Here is a 19,134-nt window from a genome sequence, read left to right as displayed (position 1 = left end):
TGCAGGGCACGCAGCATATCCAGCTCCAGGATAAGTTTACCCGGGACAATCCGCGCTGCTCCTCGGATTTTCGGGTCCATGTTATGCCACTTTTCGTAAGTGCATACGATCGGGGTGGTCTTTTCCTTGGTGTGCGGAATATACTGCGGCAAACTGAATCGCAGGGACATTCCGTTCACAGTCTGCACAACCGCATGGTAAACACGCCAAAACCATGGCGTCATCAAATGCACATTAGGCAATTCCGCCACCACCTCCTGAATACGCTTCTTCAGGATGTCGCGTTCACGAAGGAAGTCTTGGGCCTCCTTGCTGGTGCCGTTTCCTGCATTTTGACGCGCAGCATATCCTCCTGACTCCGCCTCGCCCTCTACAATTTCCTAGGGGATCAGACGAGCCGTTGAACGCGGATTGAATGCAACCTGGTCAAACTGGTAGGAAATCAGGTATGGCACCTTATCCATAAAGTCCATATAATCGACCACAAACTCCACAAGTCCTGCCATCTTCTGGAGTGACGCAGCGATAATGGTCGACGTCAGAGATCGACCATGTCCTGCCGCCACACGTCTGTAACGCACCATCCGATAAACTGCTTTCTGGAAACTAAGCAGTTTGTCCAGTGCGATATCGTCACAGTTCACATCCAAGTACGGATCTGTCTGGTACTGCTTATGCTGCTTCCATTGCTCGTAGGAAGTTGAATACGTGGGATTCACTTCATCCACGTATTTCGACAACTCCTTCAGCATCGCGAAGAAATCTTCCCAGGCCGATCTTTGCAGATGATTCATGGCAAGGACGTTAAAGTCCTTGTCAGTCGACACTTCTCGAAGTCCACGCAGAACGGCCATTACTGCAGGGACAGCTGTTACGAAATCGTCATTCTCGCCAATTGACGGGTAAGGCAGCTGTTCCAGTATTGCCACCATCCCTCCCTCTTTCAGATGCTGTTCTTCGAGGCCAGTCAGAACTGACGGATCCTTGAAAAAGTGTGCCGTCATCAAGGCGTTGGTGCTCGTGGAAACAGATTTTTCCAGGAGTAACGCTGGTTGCTGTGAAGCAGAGGACTCCAGTGCGATCTTGTTCGTGTTACCCGTAACACGGAACTTCAGCACTTCACCACTATCCCCGCTCACTTCAAGGAGCTGCACTTCATCCTGTCAAACACAACACTGTTTGTGACAATGTTAATGTGCCGTTATTAACATGTTTAAGAATTCATATGCACTGTACATGCAGGAAACATGATGTTCATGAAATCATGAATAAACTGCTGTACCTGGAATCGTACCTTCTTCTTCACCGCCAACTGTTTCACAGATCCCACTTCGATCTGCGAAAACTGGCTCACCACTTCGACACGCGCTTCATCAGCCATCACCGACGGTCGGGGCACTCCGCGTCCTCGTCCAGCGATCTGTACACACAGTACACTGTAACGCACATTCTATGCACAGTGTTAAAACTGTACACACACAACGTAAATTGGAAATTCAGAAAACGGGTTTTTCTGAATTATTTACATACCGATCCTTGCCTCACAGGCACCACATCAGGAACTTTGTCTTCCTTATCTTCTAGCTGCCACAATCGTTGGTAGTGGCCATCCTCATCGTCCAGATTCTCCGAAATCGGAACCAGCACATGCTGAGGTACTCGGCCAAATCTGGTTCGTAACATCTTACGGGAATCCAGATTTTCACCACAAATTCAGCACTAACTGACACAAACTTCAGAAACTGCAGATCTCAGAAACACTATTTCTAAGATCGCTCACCGCAAGATATCGAAATTTCAAAAACGCTCGAAAACTTTCGCAGTTAATTTGAAACTGAGAAACCAAAGTTCTTCGCATTGACAGAACACACACTGAAACACTGAACTTGAGTTCGGCGTGCAACAGGTTAAGTTTTTTCGCTGCACGTGCTTCAGCATGGCCAAGCATATGACTCATCCGCTTTGTGCCCTAATTACTGGTGCCTTTTTCTCCCCTTTACTCGTACAACTCCTTGTACATCTTTCTGATGTACAATAGTTACTGCACTCATAATGGTTTTTTCAACTGCTTTATTTTCACGAATTCTTTTCTTTTCGTAAATGACATTTGAATTTCCTTCTTTCATACCGTACTGTATGTGTAGCACTACTGCACATAGTATTTCCGGTATTTTTGATTTTTGGTTATGCATGTACTGATTTCTACACAAATTTCAACGCAAGCCACCTCATTGACGGTTAACTTTTATTAATCAACATTTCTTGGTTAATTCAACCAATAACCGCGAGCACAGAACCGAACACATTGCACAGAATTAAACTAACATTTTTCCTTGTTAGTTTACAACAAGTGCGACAATGGATTAGCTTTTCCGATGCGCATGATTATTATGCCAACAACAATCATCAAAGGGCAATCATAATTTGAATTAATTCCACAATAATTCGCCAATTGTTAAACCAAAATTTCAGGTTAGAACCAAATAACCAAAAATTAATTCACGATTTAACGGGATATCGTAAAATTAAACACTGCCAAGAATCCGCGCGTAATCTACTTTACCGATAAAGTAGATTTAAACCGGATCCAACATGTACTCATCATCCAATTCCTCTTGTTCCTGCTGTTGATTGACCTGCGCCGGCGGCGCGGTCAACACATTATCGCGGAACGTCACCCATTCCAGCCATCCCAAGTTCGGTGGGGCCAGTTCCGGCTGGCGATACCACCGTGACAAGGCAATGTACCGCTGATGGTACGTATAAGTATCCCACTGGTCCTTCGGCGGTAGCAGATCGTACGCGTCCACTGGAGCCGGTGGAACCACTGGAGCTTCCTGATCCACCACTGCCGGAGCATCATTCAGGTTTCCCGGTCCTTGAATAGGTCCCGCAGCAACAACCAACTGATTGTTTGGTCCGTTAGGCTGGGCCTCCGCTGACGGCTGATTACGACGTGGAGCACTTCCACCACGTCCTCCTTGACCGCCATTGCCCCCGCGGTTCGCAAACTGACCGCGATTTCCATTCCCGTGACCATTGTTGCCGAGATTGCGATCGAATCCCAGATCCTGTCGCTGCCGAGCGTGGCGAGCGTTCCACCGTCCACGGCGGTTCGGCCCATGGATCGCCAATTCCAACATGTTATACAGGGAACGATCCGACATGGTGATTACAATAGCCACCATACTTTACACGCAAAATAACGCCAACATACAAAAATTCAAGTTATTCGACAAACTTGAAATGCTACGAAAAGCAAATGTAGACTTTTGAAACTGGAATGCCACTTAGCATCCAGTTTTATAGTCCACCGCATCTGTACTCGTACTGCATTTCGTACAACTCTATTGTACGAATGGCTTCGGCGGCACTACCTTTCGGCCTGAACGAGTCTGCTGCACCGGTGCAGACTGCTCACCAGGTATCACCGATCCAGGGCATGACTGTTTGCCAACTTTCGTCTCATTCCTGGTATCAGGTTTAACCTTGACATCGTCCTCAAGATCATCTTGATCAAGATCATCCGGCTGATCTTGACATTCACTGACCTTGACTCCTGTTTTCCGATGTTTATGAGAAAAATCATAAACGGTTTCATCGGTTTTTGGCTCTTCCGGCGCCACATAATTGTGCGCCAGCCTAGGATTATACTTCCGCATACGTTCAGCATGTACGCGATCTATCCTGGGCTTGCCTCCTCTGAGAGATTTAACTAGATAATTTACGCCATCTAGTTTCTCCAGAACTTCGTAACCGGTAATCCACAAGTCACAGAATTTCATGAGCTTCCCCGGAAGTCTCTTTTTCTCTCGCAACATGACAATGTCTCCCTTTTTGAAGGTTTCATTGCTACGTTGCGAATCGTAGCGCGCTTTATCTCGATTCTTACGCATCAATTCGCCAGTTCTTGCAACCTGGATAGCGTCACCCAACGCATCCTGGATTTGCTGGCTATACTGGTAAATAGGAATCTCGAAATTCCTATCAGCTTCGGGAATAAAATTGTTAATAGGCAGGCGTATTTCGCGACCATACATCAACATGGCCGGTGTGAAGCCTGTACTAGAATTCAGCGTAGTATTAAATGCAAGGCACAATGCTGGGATGAAGTTATCCCAGTCGTCTTGTTTGGATGAAACGTATTTGCTTATCGCTTTATTGAATTCCCGATACGTTTCTCAACCATGCCATTTGCCTGCTGGTGATGGCTGGTAATGGGGATATGCGCAATCCCCATTAAACCTGCCAGCTCTTTAAACATTTCGCTCATAAAGTTAGTTCCTGATCAGACACTAACTTCTCCATACATCCGTAAACGGAAATTACCCGGCGGAATAAAAGTCAGCCACCGTAAACTTGTCATTTTGGCAACCGCCTCCGCAATGACGAACTTGCTCCCGTAATCCTGCGCTACAATCAGGTGGCGATTACCTGATTTCGACAGCGGAAGCGAAGAATCAACATCGATAGCCCATACTAAACGCGGGTTTGCCGAAGGAACCGTCTGTTCAAACCCTGCTGGAGCTCTGTTCAGCGGGTTCCTTCTTTGGCACGCATCGCATGTGCGACAGTACTTGACCACGAATTCTCGCATTTTTGGCCAATACAATGAGTCTGCCATTTTTGCATACATTACATCCGGGCCCAGATGTGCGGCATAAAGCACATCGTGGTTCTCATGTGCCATTTGCAACCGCCACTGGGTAGGCACATAGAACAAGTAAACGTAACCGTCGTTGTGAACACGGCGGTAATACAGCACACCATCCCGTAACACAAGACACCTCAATGTTTTCCGTTGACGATTAGTCATCGTTTGAGTCGGATCGTTCAGAAGTCTAATCCAGTTCTGAATCTGTTCATCCTTCTCCTGCTGTTCAATCCAGAATTTCGCTTGATCTGGTTTGAAAAATTCGAATTGTTCAGTTTTCTTCATCCCAAGAGCTTCGTGATTCAGCATATTCATATGCTGATACAGCTCGATCTGATTTACCACCATAGTTTTACACTGTTTGACTTTCTGATTATTCCAGTTTGGCAGATAATCTGGAATATCGCAAGAAGCTGCTGAATCGGGCTCATTAGGTACGATGCCTTCGTTCCTTGACAAAGCATCTGCCACCACGTTTTCCATTCCCTTAATGTACTTCTGGATCATGTCATATTCCTGACACATGATCGCCCATCTTCCCAATTTACCTCCTGCATCCTTCATACTCTTCATGTACTGAAGTGCAGAGTGGTCGGTGTAAACTTCGAACTTATGCCCTGACAGGTAATGTCTCCACTTTTTGAGAGCTGAAACCAGAGCAAAGCACTCTAGTTCTGTCGGGTAGTAGTTCTGCTTCTGGATTGGTTTTAATTGAGTACTCATGTACTCAATTGGCTTCCAATCACTGCCAATCAACTGCTTCATTACAGCACCTACTGCAACACCTGAAGCATCGATATACAGCTGAATCGGGGCTTCGGGATCATATCTGGCCAGAACTGGGGCATTACACAATGCGTTTTTGATATCCTGCACTGCAGCCTCCTGCTCCGGGCCCCATTTCCATGGTACATTCGCTCGAATCAGGCGAGTGTAAGGTTCGGCCCGTGCTGCATAATTCTCAATGAATCTCCGATAGAATCCAGCCATCCCATTGAAGCGCTGGATGTCCTTGACATTTCGGAATGGACCAAAATTCATTACAGCCTTTACCTTATCTGGATCTGTGTGGATTCCCTCTGCATCCACAACATGTCCCAAAAAAGTAAGCGACTCTTGGAAGAACTCAGTTCAACTCACATTTCTCCAGGTTAATTGTCCAGCCTGCCGCACCAAGGCGGGCGAACACTTCGTCCAAATCCTTCTGATGCTGTTCTTTGGTGAGAGAGAACACAATAATGTCGTCGACAAAAACGAATGCGATGACGCCTTTTAGGTTTCCCAGCGTCATGTCCATAGCCTTTGAAAGGCGGTAGGACCGTCTTTGATTCCGAAAGGCAAAACTTTGAATTGGTAAGCACATTCTTCACCAATCATTGTGGCTTTATGTTTATCGGACTCTTTTAACCGAATCTGCCAAAAGCCTGCTTTCAGATCTATCTTTGAGAAGTACTTCGCAGTTCCCAGTCTGCTTAGGATGTCATCAATCCTAGGCATCGGGTAACTGGAACCTTCGAGACAATTGTTCAGTTTTCTGAAATCAACTGTAACTCTTTTTTCAGTTGTCATTTTCTTCGGTATCAAGCAGATCGGAAACCCCCAAGCACTCGTTGTGGGTTCGATTATTCCGTCAGCCTGCATTTCCGCTGTTTTTTCACGCAGAAATCTCTTATCTGCGTAACTAGTACGGTACGGAGGAAGTCGGATAGGAGCATGAGAACCCGTATTGATCGGATGTTCGTACAACTTACAACATCCAATCGGCCGTTCTTTGCTCGGGACAATTACGCAATGCGTGCGCAACAAGCGAAGCAGTGCTTCCCGCTCCGGTTCAGTTGCTTTGGAACTAATCTTTATAGTTCTGATAAGCTGTTCCTGTTCGGGTGTCACTGATGGATCATCTACTGTTTCCATATTCAGCATTTCCGCTTCAGTTTTATTATCCGCTTCTGGATCAACAGTGGATAAATGCCTTGTTACTGCATCATAGGCTTCCACTTCTACCAGTGGTACAGTACGCTCAATGACTTGTGGTTCAAATGACAGGTTAGTTACACATACCTGTATTTTTCCATTTGTTTGTACTCGTACTATACCAGACTCGGGAATGATTTTGGTTTCTTTCTCTTCATCGGGAAAGAACATCGCTAATTCCTGCAGTTCTTCTCTTTCCGATGATTTCATTTTTCGGAAATCCTTAACTTCCGCAGTTACCCATATGGACTGAAAAGGTTTTATGCACACTTGTTTTTTCGGAAAAACTTCAATTCTGTGCATTTCTGCCTTTTTAGCGCTTGCAGTTTTATCTGGATTTTTAATTCCAGATTTTTCCTCTGCAATTTCGGCCTCTCTGACCCAATCGGAAACGTTATCTTGTTCCCAATTTTTAGACAATGGGAGGACTTCCATGTCATCCTCGCATTCCTGCGATGATGTCACTTCATTAGACTTCGGCTTCTTTTGTACAGTCTCAACCGGTTCGGGAGTGTACATCACTGAGTCTGACAGACGTGCCATGGCTGGAGGCTCATTGTCCAGCTTGCGCTGTCTCTCTCTACACTCTGGACAACGTATTTCCATTTCCCGGACCTCATCATGCATGTTGATCCAGTAGAAGCGATCTAACATTTCTCCTCTGAAGGTTACCGCGTTAGGAAGTTCACCGGCATGAAACTTCCTATGGTACATCCTCATCAGATCTGGGGTAAAATATTTCGGGATGAAAACTCGATTTCTCCCTTTTGGACCCACTCGTTTCCGATACAGAATACCTTGCCACTTCGTGAGTGCGTTCAGTTCATCGCGCTCGAATGTGGTCATATCTGTATGCTGATTTTCGTACAAATAAATCCACCGATTTGTATCTGGACTACTTCTCTGCTTTGCTCTCCAGAATTTCAAGGATTCATAATCTTCGAAACTTGGACCGGATCCTCGGTAGGTTGCATTACCAATATTTTTATTGGTAAATATTACCGATTCCTTTGGCACTGGTTCATCACCCCCGCATTCAAGCGAACTCTGTGCTGCTTGATTCGGGTGATTGACCTGCGGTTTCTTCATTTCCGGCTTTTTCTTCTGGATTTTCACTTTATCCAGAGCATTCACATCTGGATATGTTTCTTGTTGATTATCAACACCATCCACTGCATTCAAGACACCCTGATAATCTCGATACGAGAGATTAACACATTGTGACTTTGCATTTTCATTATTTACTTTTACCGTGCCATAATCGGCTACTTCAAGCATTAACGGCAACGGCAGATGTTTACCAGAATTAACATTTATTCTGGTAGTCAAATCTGCCTGCTTCACTGCTTCTGCAAATAATGGTGAATTTCGTACAACAAATATCGATTTGTTATTACTTACACCAGTATCGGCATGCGGTACTAAAGTCATTGTACTGAAGTCAAAGTAAAAAGGTTTGAATGCCCAGAAGTCAATGCCAAGTAAAATGCAATTCCTCTTACTTCCGGTAGTGACAAATGCCGTGTGCTCGTACCATACACCGAACATATGTACGTAGAACATCGCACATAACGGCTCAATTGGGTTTACGTCCGCTATACCTGTTGATAGCACGATATCCTTAACGTGCTCATCACAACGGTACACTTTCAGTTTCAAAGCTTCGACAACTGACATAGGAATCAAAGACAAACTTGATCCTGTATCTGGCATAACCCGCACATATTCGGTCTCATTAATCTGTAAAGAGAGATACGCCGCTTGAGCATCCAGAGTAGGGAGGTAATTGATGGGACTTTCTTCGTACTCCACCACATTATCCCGTTTCTCTGTTGCCATAGCCTGCATTGTGGGATTTGTTTCCACAAATGCCTCTACACATCCTGTTTCCGGTTTGGCTTGAGATTTTCGCATCATGTATTGCTTAATGACATGATCGGGCGGCTCTGCCAAAACCGGTTTTGGGGGTGCAGTATTTGCGCATTTCTTGCTCACATGAGGACCGTGGCATTTAAAGCAAATTGCCTGCCCGTCCGGAAAGTACCATTTCGCAAAATCAATTTTGACTCTTGGTTTTAGTTCCGAAGACGTGCTCGGCTTCTGATCATCCTTTTGATCTGATTGATCAGTTTTATTTTGCTGAAACTGATTTGGCTTCATGAACGGCTTTTTCTGATTTGGATTTTGATAATTCGATCCAAAACCTCGGCCATTATTCGGATTATTCCTGCCATTATTCTTATTGGCAAAATTCCCATTTGCATTATTTGCTTCCCTCTGATTTGGATTATTCTTCCACAATCGTGCTTGCAACTTGAGCCCATTCAGGAACGATTCAGTATCCTGAATATCTTGCTCCTCCATGTACGTGTACCAATTATAACGGTACTTTTTCAGTCCCTGTTTCAGGTAGTACGTACGTTCCAGTTCGCTTAACTTCAGTTTCTTAAATGAAGTTGTGAACCAATCTACATAGGTATTCGGAGTATCTGTACTCAGAAAATGTCTGCTGCTGATCTTATCCCTCACTGCCATAAGATCCTTTTCATCTGAGAAATGATTTCTCAGATATTCTTTCCATTTGGACCATGGATCTGATTTGTGCGCTGGATACTTATCTTGGTACCAACTCAACGCTGTTGCTGTCAGACATCGTGATAAGCATTTATCCACGACTTCATCATCAGACCACGAATTATGTTTGATACAATTTTCTACACTCTCGAGAAAATTTTCAACTTTATTCGAATCCGTTTCACCGTTGAATTTTTCTGGCCAAAGTGTATCACTCTTGATACCTTTGAATGCCTTTGCCAGTGAAGCTGCAGTCAGTGGACCAGTTGTGGATACCTCATCCACATTTTTTACTGTCTGCATTTTTTCTGGTTTGTCCCTTTTTTCTTCTTGGGCTTTCAGCCGCTTTTCAATTTCCGCAAGCTTTATTGCCATATGCGCATTGGCAATTGTGTCAGCTTCCGTGATTGTGGGAGACGGAGTTCGACTAATGCCCAATTGTTCTTGCATATCATGCACTTTTGAGCGAATGGCTTTGTACTCCTCTTTCCGCAATTCATGTCGACTAGGAACTGTTGACCTTGGATTTCCAAGATTCAAAACATCTTGGATTTCGCCACATATCTGGTTAATCTGTTCCTTTATTGGCGACGGCTGCCTGCGGGTACGCAGATCATCCTTTGACACTGTCTGTGATTTTGCGTTTTCCCTATCGGCATTGAATTTCGCAACATTAGCTTCAAACGTTGCCTTTTCTGCCAAAAATTTATTGTGCTGTTCCTTTAATTTTTCCGCAGCCTTATTCAAAGTTGCTTGCGCATCTACTTTATCCTTTTCAAAAGTAGATTTTTCAGCACTTAATTTTTCCTTTTCCTTCTTAATCGTTTCACGATCAGTTCCTTGAAGTCTTTTCAAGGTTTTATTCTCAATATCCAGTTTTGTATTTTCGCTTTCTAAAGCAGAAATTTTACGTCCCGCAGTTTTTAATTCTACTTTCAGTGCGGAAGCACCTGCTTCTAGTGCTGAGAAAACTGTTGACAGGTCAGCATGCTCAGAAACAAGAGTTTGATACAACTCATTCACACTGTTGTACTTGTCTTTTTCTTCTGCAAGCTCAGTCTTTAATTGCCCATTTTCCAGCATTAGCTGATTTTCTAGATCAAAATTATCTAGAATTGCTAGCACATTTGGATTCGGTACATTATCTTCTTCATTCCGATCAACGTTTCCTTCTGACGTTGATACTGTGGAATTAACTTGACTTGCCACATCATTGATCGCACTCAAATCAAGACGATCAACTATTGTCGCGTGAGAATCTTTTGATGTCTGGCTACCTGCATGCGAGCCATCCATCAAACTGTCTGTATCGTGTTCTGTTTCGACTGTATCAACGGGCTGTTTTTCTGCTGATGTCTGCGGCGGTTCATCGACCCCTTTATCAGCAGTTACACTTGCCGTTTCAACTGTGGCTTTATTTTTGGCATCAACATAATTTTGCCAAATTTGTGCCAAATTTGTTCCATATTCCTGATCATAATCAGCCAGGTTCAGATGCACTGTCATCCGAGTGGGAATCTTTCTCCCAGTTTGTGACCAGTGATCAAAACCTGCTGGTTTGCGATCTGATTTGCCCTGACTGTAAGCCACCCATTCTTGGCTTAACTCACCAGTACGAGGTAAGGGAATTTTCCATCGCGTAAAAAATTCACTAATGTTACCTCCTGTTGGGGCAGACCATTGAACTACAGGCGGTACCTGGTAATTGGATTTTGCAAGCATCTCTGCAAAATCATCCACATTTACCAAGCCCTTTCTCCGGGACCTTGTAGTTTTACCGCTGGATATTTCATCCTGCGTTCCTCTAATATCAGCAGATACTTGGGATGGTACACTCGCAGACACATCCGTACTTTCTGCTTCAGAAGCCATTGTTATAAGTATACGAGTATGCTTTCTCGAGATCTCTGTACTTCCCGACAGAGATCACTGACCTGACCCACACGCCACTAGCGTTAGATCAGTCGCTATCTAACGAAGTTGCTGCCAGAGCCGCACTACGACTCCCAGTACAACTAAACGTTAAGCTATGCAGCAGTACAGACTTCTACTGTACTGCGCCAAACTTGACTGCCCAGCGTACCCGCGTCCAGGCACACTCAGACAATCGGAGATCTACTTCCTGTAGACTCCTGGCACTTGGCTCACACTAAGGAACCGTGCCTGACACTTGGCTCACACTTAGGAACCGTGTCCACCACAAGCTTCTACTGAGAAGACTTGGGTCACAATCGCCGTGTACAGTTCCACTTAGAAACTGTAACCTCACGGGACTCTCTGAGGATCCTCGTGGTACTACAGATTCGGCCAAGACTAACAGTTCACAGTTTCCCAGGGGTTGTTACTTTCCGGAAGGCGCCATGACATGCTATACGGAAGATGCACTACATCTACCGTACTAGATGACCATCCAAACTCAGCAGATAAAGTGGGAAATAAACACTATGAACTATTTCTTATGCCTAATCCACAGATAACTAGTAAAACACTTTACCAGCTATCCAACTACGTGCACGAATACGATCTGGATGATGTAGTTATCCAGAAAATTGTGACTTCCGGTAGGTACACACACTAATGTTTTCGCTACAGAAGACACGAGAGCTCTCATAACACAAGTTTTTATTAGCAATTGCAAGTTCACACATCACTTTGGTCTAGACTAACTTTCGCTATCCAAAACAGATGATCACTTCTCTGCTTATACATGGGAATGTTAGCAAAACGTAAAACAGCGCCGACGTCATTATACGGCGCATAAAATCGACCAATTAGTAAGCTCAAACGGAAGAAACAGCCATGTACTTTACCAGATAAGTACATAAAAAAGGCGTACGTTACTAATGTGACGTTAGTACTTTATAGTGGAAAACTTGCAATACATCGCTATTACGATATTATAATATAAATTGGTATGGCTACTTTTTAAGCATGTTTTGCCACCACATCATAATATTGTTGTGCATTGTAACATGAATAGTGTTGGTATTTATTTTGAGTTTAATGTTGCGTTCTTATGTTTCTCATCGGCATGTTCCTGTTGCATTTAAAGCGTAATTAAATTAATAAACGTTATTGTAATCGTAAAACGGGTGACTACAGTCTACAGGTACACATTTCATTTTGTTGATGTAAGTAAATGATGGAAAATAAAAATTTTAAAGAAACTAAAACCAGAAAAAGTAAACTAAGTAACCAAAGCAAGTTAATAACATGGTTTTGCTGAAATACGTAGGAACAATCAGTACCTCAAGTATAGTTCTTCGACAATCGTTGTGTTGGGTGAGCGCACTGTGATACTGAATCAAAGTTTACATTTAAACTCTAAAGAGTACTTCTACAAATATTTTCACCAGTAATTAGTAAATGCTACGTGCAACGAGTTTAAAACGCGTATAGTAACAAAACAGTGGCATAAGATCTTTAGTAAGTATCACGATACAAATAGCACAAAAAAGGTAAATAGCAGTTACGTCACGATCCCAACCATTCGCAGTGAAGCAAAAAATTTCTCAGAGAAAAATACATCTGACACTGTAATCCAATACGTAACCGTTACGCGAATGATATTTTTTGTCTTCCTGATATCTCACCTCCATCATCCATGTAAACGCCACAGCCAATCAAAACTTAACCAACTGAGCATCTTTCTTACATAACAACGCTATTTGCTGTACACTGTACATGATGTTCACAAAATCGTAACTCATTTCTGATCGATCGGCATTAATATTGTTGATAGCCTAAAATTATTGCAACGTAATGATGCCGTATCTTTTTATAGCAATTTTTGTTGGTTGGGTTGTAGTGTTGTCCGGTACGGTCGTAGGCGATGGTTTTCCATGGATGGGAAGTGGGAATGCGGTCTATGGACCAGCTCGCCCTGTATACGGCAACAGTCTGTATCGCAACGAAACTAGGTAAAACGTTGCTCGAGCTTTATGCGGCTTGCATTGCGTAACTCTGAACAGAATAAGGCGTGCTATTACAGTATATTCTGACCTAAAAGATGCAGAATATTAAGTATGTATATAAAAACCTCGTAATTAAGCGGCCATCGTTAACTGTTGACATTATTTGGAGTTATTTAAAATTCGTAAAACACTAGTACCGCATATAGATAATATTCTATATAATTATGTAATCTGTACGCACGGAATATTCGTGTAACAGGGCTCAATCTTTAGAAGCTATAAGGCTTTCCCAACGGCTTATCGACTGCCAGGAATTAATTACATGGACGCTTACGCTAACGATGTGGATGGCGCCTATTTGCCGGCGAATCCTTCCCCGTCTTATTCGCTATCAGAAATCATCGGACCGGCATGTCTACCGGATGCTGGTCACGGCAGCGCGTACGCCGGATTTTGTGTAGCATCCGAAGCAGCTTACCTCTGCAGCAACATGTCATCATCCAAGTACTCCAAAGATTGCGCAAATTTCCGGTATGGCGACGCCATCTGCTGTTACAGTAAGTTTAATCCCCGGTTTTGCAACACTTTCATACACTTACATAATCGCGACAACTCATTACTATAGATGCGGTTGTGCCGCCCACATCTACAGTGGCGCCGCCCACAGGGCCTCCGGTGAATAATTCGATTTTGCGAGAATTTCTTCACTCCCATTCAGCGTACGTACAGGAGATGCAGTGCGGTATTCCCAATATCGATCCGCAGGTGTTCATTGCGCTTGAGAAGCAGTCCGTTGGACGTGTCATTCGGAGGAAACGAAATAATTTCGTCATTCCGGTGGCGAGACCCAACAGACCGACCGTGTCCAATCCTTTGGTACCACCAACCTTCCCGATACCATTCAACGGCCAAATCGTTGCCCAACCGAAAGCAACTGGTCGAATCGTTGGGGGATTTGACGCGCCTAATGGAAGCGCATCCATTTGCTGGCAGGTAAAAATAATAAAAAGTTATAAAGTATATACTATCAATTACCTTACAACAATTATTATTACACAATGTTATTACTGTTATTATTAGTACCATGATTAAAAGAGCTAGAAAAGTTGTTCGTTGTTTCTGGCTATTAAATAACTGAGTGTATAATTTAAAATAAAATTTGCCTGTGGAAGTTTAACATCAAGCGAAAGTTATTGTTATATACGAGGATTATCGTTGTAACTGTATATGATTATGCGTGCTCCTAAAAAGTATATTTCCTTGTTTTAAAACATATTGCAAGTTTATGCATAATATAAATTTCATCCCGAAAGTTAATTAAGAACGCCTCTTGTGGATGCAAAAACGGTTTTATTTTCAACCGGCAAATCAAACTACCTTAATTATATTGCTTGGAGATTTATGAATAACTAAAAAGTAAAAATAACTGAGAAAGCGTAACGTAAAAAAGTAAAGTGCAAGTAGTTGTCAATAAAGAAACTATTCAAGTGCACATTTTGAATGATTGATTTATAGTTAAAATTTATAGCTACCTGATTTGCATTTTTTATTTATGGAATATATGTACAACAAATAATGGCAATAATAGTATATACTTTACACTTATTACGATGTATAAAGCAGTAACCAATCAACCACCGTAAAACAGTTACTCGGTAGGCAAAATGTACTCGTACTAGAAAGCAGTTCAGCATAAACTTTGATATAATGAAAATAACGGTGACCGATATAATAATTAAAACTAAAGATTTTAAATCGCACATTTTCGACAATGCTTCGATTTTTTTAATAGCAAAGCACAGAAAAAGACAAATGCATGCCCTTAGCAATTGTACTTTTCCTCCACAACATCTATTCTTAATCAGAATTCCATGAATAAAACAATTCTGAAGTTCCGTATAAATCCGTATAATCCGTATGAATTTCTTTGCTTTGGGGATAAGGTGGGTGTGTTGATGCGGACAGCCCTGGGTGCATATCGCTGCGGTGGGGTGATTATTGGCGCGCGCACTATCCTTACAGCCGGCCACTGCCTGATCGGTCCGCTAAACATTTCTTCCGCTGCGGAATTCAACGCCTCCGCGATTAATGTGACGGTGACTATTGGGGCCACAACCGCGCTGGTCAGTGGCTCGGAGGGCGCGGAAACTTTCCCAGGGCGAGTAGAAGGATGCGCTCGTGACTACCATGTGGCCGTGCCTATCCCGCACGAGGAGTATGACTTTGTGAAAGAGAACAACGATGTTTCTCTGCTCATATTGGATGAAGACATTGATTTCCGTTTACACGGAGAATGCGCTTGTAAACTCTGCCTGAACACGCTGGAACCGCAACCCGGCGATATCTGTATAGCATCCGGATTCGGGCTGGAAACGCAAATCCCAATAGACTTCAGTAAGAAATTGTAAAATCAGTGTTTTAAGTTCCAAAACGTTTAGAAAAGATCAACGCATTTTCGCACGGTAAAATTAAAAGGATTCCTAATATTCAAATAAAAGTGTTACAACCAAAAACAATGCTAAAACAGTGGAAGCTAACGGAGATCCATATTTTTTCCTTTTGTAGACGGAACTTTCCCGGATCAGCCGCGCCCCGAAACGCCCCTCAAATATGTCCCCCAGACCATCCATCCGATGGACTTTTGCTTCATCACACCGGGCTACAACAACCTAACAAACTATGACCTTTACATCTGCGCCGGAGGACTGGGCGAGAATGTGTGCTTCGGCGACAGCGGCGGACCGTTATTCTGCTACGACCGGCAGACTCGCACGCAGTATTTAGCAGGGTTGACCTCGCATGGATGGGGATGTGCGGAAGTCGGATCGTTCTACACGAAAGTTCACCCGGTTCTGCCGTGGATTTTTAACCACGCGCCGCTGAACGATGTATCGGTCATGATTCATAAAGGAAAAAGTCACAAAACATACGATTGATAACAAATTCTAATCAGAGTTTTATGTACGCTAGTTCGAAAGGTTTATTCAAGACCTGAACGCCGCTCTACAGATACACACTTGTGTGAAAATTTAATACTGTTGCAATGAAAAATAAAATTTGATACACGAAGTGAGCATGCATGGGCAACGTTTACAGATACACAGAAACAGTATGTAGAGAATACTAAGCATTACATCAGAAGAAATACATGGGGGGGGGAACGCTGCAAAGAAGAGGAAGCGCATTTAATCCTCGGCGACAATTATTTCTTTCTGGTGGCCGCCCACCATTTGCTGATCACTTCCTGCGAAACCATTAAATCCTCAAATTTCACCACAACATCATGCAGCCCGATATGAACTAGATGTCGCTGCCGATCGAAGGGATACTGTCGCTCGTATGTTCCCTCCTGGTAGCCGCTGTTCTCCGAGAAGACATGGATTCGCTGTCGATGCTGCAAGATTTCCGTCGCACGAATAATTTCGCTGAGCTTGCGCTGGACACGCCGGCCGTTTCCGCACCACACAATCAGCAGAGTGTGGAGGGGATGATGAATGCCGACAATCAACGCCGGGAACCACTGCCCATCCGACCACGATGCGAAGACCTTTTCATGATGGTTGTACACCGTTTGACCGATGCGACAGATGCCGGAGATGCGTGGCTGCGACGGGAAGGCAATGCGTGGTTTAACGGTGGCATGCTTGAACAGATGGATGTCCCACAGCTCTTCACGCAGCAGTAAACCGCTCTAGAAGACCATAATATGGTGTTACTGTCTGGAAATCATCAAGCTGTGAAACTGCGATTTTAAATAGAATAAACATGGTTACTGCAACTTTTCCTCCATTTGATTGCACATATTTACCACTAAGCACAGCTACACTCACAAACTGCAATACTCCCCACGTCTCCGAAAACTGTCTTAAATGCCACGGAAGGCAATATAAGTTGCCTGCTTAAAATACATATAAGAAAAGTCGGGGTCTTCCGAAACACGCCAATATGCTTGTATAAGAATTTTCGCGAGCAACGTTTAAACTGCAGAGTATTTTGATGATGCAGCGCGGCAAGGTTTAGCATGCTCAAAATAAAGCTACGAACCTTCATAGGACCGTCTGCCAGCTGTGTATCCGTCATCAAGGGAAATCGGATGAGAAAAAGCGCCTCTTTGCCGAGAACCTGCCGACGGTTTTCTGGTGTAGGATCCTGATTTTCCGCCCGGCACCTGGCGAACGCCCATCTACAGAAAACCGGCTTCATTGGCCACCGTCATCCCATCCGAATGCCAAAACTTAGACCAGACGTTTCGAAACGTCACGAATGTCAGACGCTTGCAGAGGAAATAACCTACTTCTCAACAGCTTTGTAGACAGAATCTTCCTCAATTACCAGCGAACTGCGCTTCAAGATCAGGATAAGGGTGGCATTCTGCACGCTGATCCATTGGTCCGACTGCAGCACAGCTTGGGTGTTTTCATCCAAAATCTGCAGGCATTTCTCCGTAATTGAATTAATAGCGGCTCCGCTCAGGTTCTGCGCCTGAAACCGCGATCTCCGAGATGATTAACGAACGTTATGTACTGTATTTCAAGCGAAGTACCTGCTCGAAAATCAGCAAGCAGTTCGCCACACATAGCTCTTTGAGTACGAACTTTGCACACAGATCTTACAGTACAGGGAGCTCATATTTTTCAGCGCAGTACATGGTCGAGACTGCGTTGTCCACTTTGAGATCTTCGACGGCATCAGTGTATACATAGCTACGAACGAAATAGTTAAATTTGCTTGGTAAAATATTTCATTCAGAAGACTAACATTACGTACCGGAGCATGTTGGAAAAGGCCTCGGGATGAACATCAGGAACATCGATTTCCTTCCCACATTCCGCCACGTTCCCGGGAAAGGTTTTGTCAAAAACGGCAGTGCTTATGCTTAGCACCAATCTGAAAAAACTTCGAGCTACGGTTTGAAAATTATTCGATGGCGAGAGTCGTAGAGATACGTACTGGTGCGCTGCGAAAACCTTCACTGGACCATGCTGGCGTCCCACGGTAAATTGAATGTCGCTCCGCTCTCCGGTCTTTAATATCCGCTTTATGCAGTTAGCGATTCCGGGAATTCTTATAAGAGACTTTGGGACCCTCACGGTAGGCATGATAATGGAAATACTTGTAGGCCAGGATCTTGATAGAGGAAGATGGACTTGATTAGCTCTCTCACTGGTTTGAAGTTTATGTACACACAGATTTCCGTGCTGTACACACAGACGACGTCAATAAGTTCGTCCAAATCTGGTGTACAACTGCCAGATAACCATGTAAAATGTTTTCTACACCATATCTATATTCGTCTTTTTCCTCAAAAATGCAAAAAAAGAAAGAGTTTACTCAGTTTTTTGTGATTTGGTTGACTGAACATATTGAAAGTCTATCGAAAACAAAGCAAAGCTTCCAGTGAAATGAAGGCACGCTGCCATGCCAGGAGGCAGCCATTTGTTCACCAACCGGAAGCGGTTGAAATTGGTTTTTTTTAATTTTCGCTGTATTTGTTTCTACTTAATGTTTGAACAAGTTAACAGAAACAAGTTTATTGAGGAATGTTGTGGGGAATCAACAGCCAGTGTGACGTTTCATAAATTTATGAATGATAATGCGCCTGCCAGTCACGTGGATTTTTGCGAGTGGGTGAATAACTGTCGACTTGTTCACTAACTCTCACAAGTAAGACTTATGAGGACCCTTTTGTCTCTAACTTCAGCTTCGTGCTTAGGCTAAAAATAAAGCTTAGGATATACTTCATTTTGTTCTATTTTTTAATGCAACTGATGTCAAAGATAGGATTTAAAAAATCACCTATGGCACGTTTTCTACACGTCAATTATTTGGAGACCTAAATCCTGCCTGTTGTTTGCTGTGCCCCCTGTTGACTTCTGTTGTCCACCGGTAACCTTCCAGTTCCCCTGGGCCAGCTGTCCACGCAACGCCCTCGTTCTCATTCGTTACCCTCTGTTGTCTTGCGTTGCTTACCCGTTGTCCTCCATTTTCCACCCGTTGTCTTGCGTTGTCCACACGTTG

At 43.7% G+C, this 19,134-nt stretch overlaps 1 protein-coding gene across 1 annotated transcript; it reads left to right on the top strand.

Annotated features, from left to right (window-relative positions):
- Positions 1–12,935: 12,935 nt before the first annotated feature.
- LOC129596331 (proclotting enzyme-like) lies at positions 12,936–16,137 on the top strand. The gene is made up of 5 exons (XM_055493572.1): positions 12,936–13,122; positions 13,390–13,673; positions 13,742–14,109; positions 15,060–15,510; positions 15,682–16,137. Exons 1-5 carry the CDS (start codon positions 12,965–12,967, stop codon positions 16,050–16,052), a joined length of 1,632 nt encoding a protein of 543 aa, XP_055349547.1. The 5' UTR covers positions 12,936–12,964; the 3' UTR covers positions 16,053–16,137.
- Positions 16,138–19,134: the final 2,997 nt, after the last annotated feature.

This window comes from Paramacrobiotus metropolitanus, unplaced genomic scaffold, assembly GCF_019649055.1.
Source record: "Paramacrobiotus metropolitanus isolate TYO unplaced genomic scaffold, Prichtersi_v1.0 Parri_scaffold0000088, whole genome shotgun sequence".
Classification (NCBI taxonomy): domain Eukaryota; kingdom Metazoa; phylum Tardigrada; class Eutardigrada; order Parachela; family Macrobiotidae; genus Paramacrobiotus; species Paramacrobiotus metropolitanus.
The sequence above is the reverse complement of the archived record's forward strand: the minus strand, read 5'-3'. Positions and strand labels throughout refer to the sequence as shown.